This window comes from Vicia villosa, linkage group LG2 (assembly GCF_029867415.1).
Source record: "Vicia villosa cultivar HV-30 ecotype Madison, WI linkage group LG2, Vvil1.0, whole genome shotgun sequence".
In the NCBI taxonomy this organism is placed as follows: Eukaryota; Viridiplantae; Streptophyta; class Magnoliopsida; order Fabales; family Fabaceae; genus Vicia; species Vicia villosa.
The window spans coordinates 210,116,179-210,119,882 of NC_081181.1; the positions used below are offsets into that span (position 1 = coordinate 210,116,179).

The 3,704-nt window shown below is 42.8% G+C and overlaps 1 protein-coding gene across 1 annotated transcript; it reads left to right on the forward strand.

The window, feature by feature from the left end:
- The first annotated feature begins 478 nt into the window (after positions 1 to 478).
- Positions 479 to 3,502, forward strand: LOC131651220 (uncharacterized). The gene is made up of 2 exons (XM_058920887.1): positions 479 to 1,119; positions 1,594 to 3,502. The coding sequence occupies exons 1-2, from the start codon at positions 479 to 481 to the stop codon at positions 3,500 to 3,502; spliced, it is 2,550 nt and encodes an 849-aa protein (XP_058776870.1).
- The last annotated feature ends 202 nt before the right edge of the window (positions 3,503 to 3,704 follow it).

The following is a 3,704-nucleotide window of genomic DNA, read 5'->3' on the forward strand; positions in this document are numbered from 1 at the left end:
TATGTTATTTCCTTGTTGCTTTTATTTCAAGTACTTTTAATTTGATTTATTTTGAGTATTTTAAATTTCAGTTTCCATTCCTTTTTTGTAAACCAACAATAAAGTGGTATTCCTTTCTATTAATAAAGTGTGTTTATTTTCGCATTTACTTATTGTTCCTATAATATTCACCAAATAAATATATGCAAAAAAAAAGAATGAAAAAGAATGTATATTTACTATAATAATGTGGATAAGACATGAACATAGCATAAGCATAACATTCATATCATGCATGTCATATTTAATTACCAAGCATTAAAAAAAAACTATCTTTATCTCCAGTCACACCATTGGAGAAGATAATCAAGCAACCATACCTGTGTATCAAACCCGAGCTCAGAAGAAGAAAGCGATGGAACAACTAGAGCAGAACCAAGCCGCCCTTCGCGAAGAAGTAACCCAGCTGAAAGGCATTGTGGATGAGATTAAGGGAGGAATGGCTCAAATGCTGAGTTTCATGAAGGACATTAAGGATGAACAGGAAAGAACTAGGGAAATTCGGAATCGGTATGAGGAAATGCCAAACAACGGCAACCCACTGTTGGGAATTGTTCAAAGCTTTGACCCTCATAAGTCAAACGCCCACTCATCAAAGAGAGTTACCAAAACCCATGAGGAAGGGGAAGCTTCCCATGAAAGATTCATTCCCGTCACTCAGAAGGAGGGCGCCTCCCGCACTGTTCGTATTCCTGCTAACAATCCGCCTAAGGATGAGGATTATGTGGATTTACAATATGGTGAGGTGGATGAGACAAACCAGGAACCCCAACATAAGCAAACTCAAGCTGATTCTGAGGAAAGTGCTAGAAACAATGGACAATTCAAGGCACTGGAGGAAAGGCTGAAAGCAATAGAAGGGTACGATGTCTTTGATGTGGATACCTACGAAATGAGCTTGGTGCCAGATTTAACTATTCCTCATAAATTCAAGGTACCCAACTTCGAGAAATACAAAGGACTTACATGCCCTAGGAGTCATCTACGCATGTACGTCAGGAAGATGGCTGCTTATGCCAATGACCAAAAACTAATGATGCATTTTTTCCAAGACTGCCTGAGTGGGGCATCTGTAGAGTGGTACATGCAATTGGAAAAAACACATATCAGAAGCTGGACCGACCTTGCTAATACATTCCTGAAGCAATATAAATACAATCTGGACATGGCACCCAATCGAATGCAATTACAGAACATGTCTCAGAAAAAAGAAGAGTCCTTCAAGGAATACGCACAAAGATGGCGAGAAATGGCGTCCCGAGACCAACCTCTGTTGCTAGAAAAGGAACTGGTTGACATGTTCATGAGAACTCTACAAGGACCATACTATGATAAAATGATCGGAAGCGTATCCTCAGGATTCTCGGATCTAGTGGTCATCGGAGAAAGAATTGAAGACGGAATCAAAGATGGGAAAATACAAGGAACATCATCTAACTCTTATCACTCAAAGAGGCCCACCTCAACCTTCGCTAAAAAGAAGGAAGGGGAGACCAACGCAGTAGTGCATCAAGAGCCTAGACCTCCTGTGTCCTACCCACCTCAACAAAGCAGGTTCCAAGGTCCTCCGAGGAAATTCGATCCTCTACCCACTTCCAAGAGTGAAATACTAAAATATTTGCTGAGTGAATCATTGGTAGAGCTTAGACCTATGCCACCCCCAATTCCAGGGAAGATTCCACCCAGGTTCAACCCTAATGAAAGGTGTGAATTTCATGACAATTCTCCCGGACATACATTGGAAAAGTGTTGGGCATTTAGGCACAAGGTTCAAGACCTAATAGAATCAGGGGCTATTGCTTTTGACAAACCTAACGTAAAGACAAACCCTATGCCTCGCCATGATGGCACAGTCAACGCAATAGAGGTAGTCACTGAGCAAGAGTTTGTTCAACAACGGAGCTCCCCCATAGATGCCCTTAAGAGGTATCTACTTGCAAAGGGGTTTATCCTCGAACATAACGAAGCCTTTAAGACAACACTACAAAGACTGGTAGATCAAGGGGTAGTTCGGTTTAAGGAATATCCTGAAGAGGAATATGTGGCCATGCTGGAGAGGAATGAACCATTGATAATACCTAGGCAAGGGGCAAGGAAGACATTAATCATTCCCTGCGCCAAGGCGCCATTGCTGATACCTACACAGGTACACACTAGGATCATCCCGGTCAGAGACTCATACCCTATGGACAAAATGAAAGCAGTCCCTTGGGAATATGAGTCTAATACTAATACCGACGTGACAAACATCGTTGGGCCTGGGGGCATGACTCGTAGTGGCCGCATATTCAATACTGCAAAACCAAACGAGAACCTGGCACAAGCAAGTGATCAAACTACTTTGGTCCCTACTGAAAAGAGCACATCCAAAGACAAAGAGGCCACTAACAAAGATGCTGAAGAGTTCTTGGCATTGATCAAGAAAAGCGATTATAAGGTGGTGGACCAGTTACACCAAACTCCGTCCAGGATATCACTCCTCTCGTTGTTGATACATTCAGAAAAACACCGAGACACCTTGATGAAGATCTTGAGCGCTGCCCATGTGACTAAAGACATCACTGTAAATCAATTTGATGGAATGGTGGCTAATCTTACTGCTGGGGCATGCTTAAGTTTCAGTGAACACGAGTTGCCCTCACAAGGGAATGAGCATAACAAAGCCCTGCATATCTCCATGCAATGTGGGAAAGCTCATATGTCTAGAGTACTGATCGACACGGGGTCATCATTAAACGTAATGCCAAAGGCCACCTTAGACAAGATAGACTTGGAAGGACTAGTAATAAGACCAAGCCGTCTGGTGGTCAAGGCCTTCGATGGGTCGCAAAGCCCAGTGTTCGGAGAGGTGGACCTTCCTGTGGTAATAGGCCCCCATACATTCTGCATCAATTTCCGAGTAATGGAGATTGAACCTGCGTATACCTGCTTATTGGGACGTCCTTGGATCCATGCTGCTGGGGCAGTTACCTCCACTCTGCACCAAAAGATGAAATTTGTGGATGGGAACTCTATAGTAACCATCAATGGGGAGGAGGACATATTTGTCAGCAATCTAGACTCATACCGATACATTGAGGCTGGAGAAAAAGCATTAGAGACTTCATTCCAAGCGCTAGAGATTGCCACTGCTATCATGCTACCAATTGAGAAAATGCGAAGGGCGGTGACATCCTGGAGAGACCTGCAAGACACAAGGATGGAAGGTTGGGGCAAGGTTCCAGAAGTGCAAGAGAAAAGAGATCGTCTGGGGTTAGGATACCAGCCAACAAAGAAGGCTGCAAAGGAAGAGCAGCGATTCCCTCCGATTACACAAACTTTTATCACAGGTGGATATGAGCATGTATCCACAATATCCAACATGGAGGGCACGTCTAACTTCATCAGGATGATTAGACCGGGAGAGCAGCTTCAAAATTGGACAAGCCTGGAGATACCGGAGATAGCTTATGTTTCAGAGTAATTTGTTTTGTCGTGTGTTTTATTTCCCTTTCAATTAATAAGAAAAACAATGTCGCTCATGCCTTGCCCGAAGCATAGAGTTGGTTTGTAAGGGCCCCATTTACTTTCAAAGTTTGAGTTTATTAATAAAAATTGTCATTTGCATTTGGTATTGAAAACTCTATCTCGTTCTTGCATTCACTTTCTCGAAATGACAAATAACA

Excerpts from the sequence above, each read along its gene's own strand:
- LOC131651220 (XM_058920887.1), top strand. The coding sequence starts at position 479 with ATGGCTCAAATGCTGAGTTTCATGAAGGACATTAAGGATGAACAGGAA. Across the intron at positions 1,120-1,593 it reads AGTGGGGCATCTGTAGAGTG|GTTCCAAGGTCCTCCGAGGA; the intron begins GTACATGCAATT and ends TCAACAAAGCAG.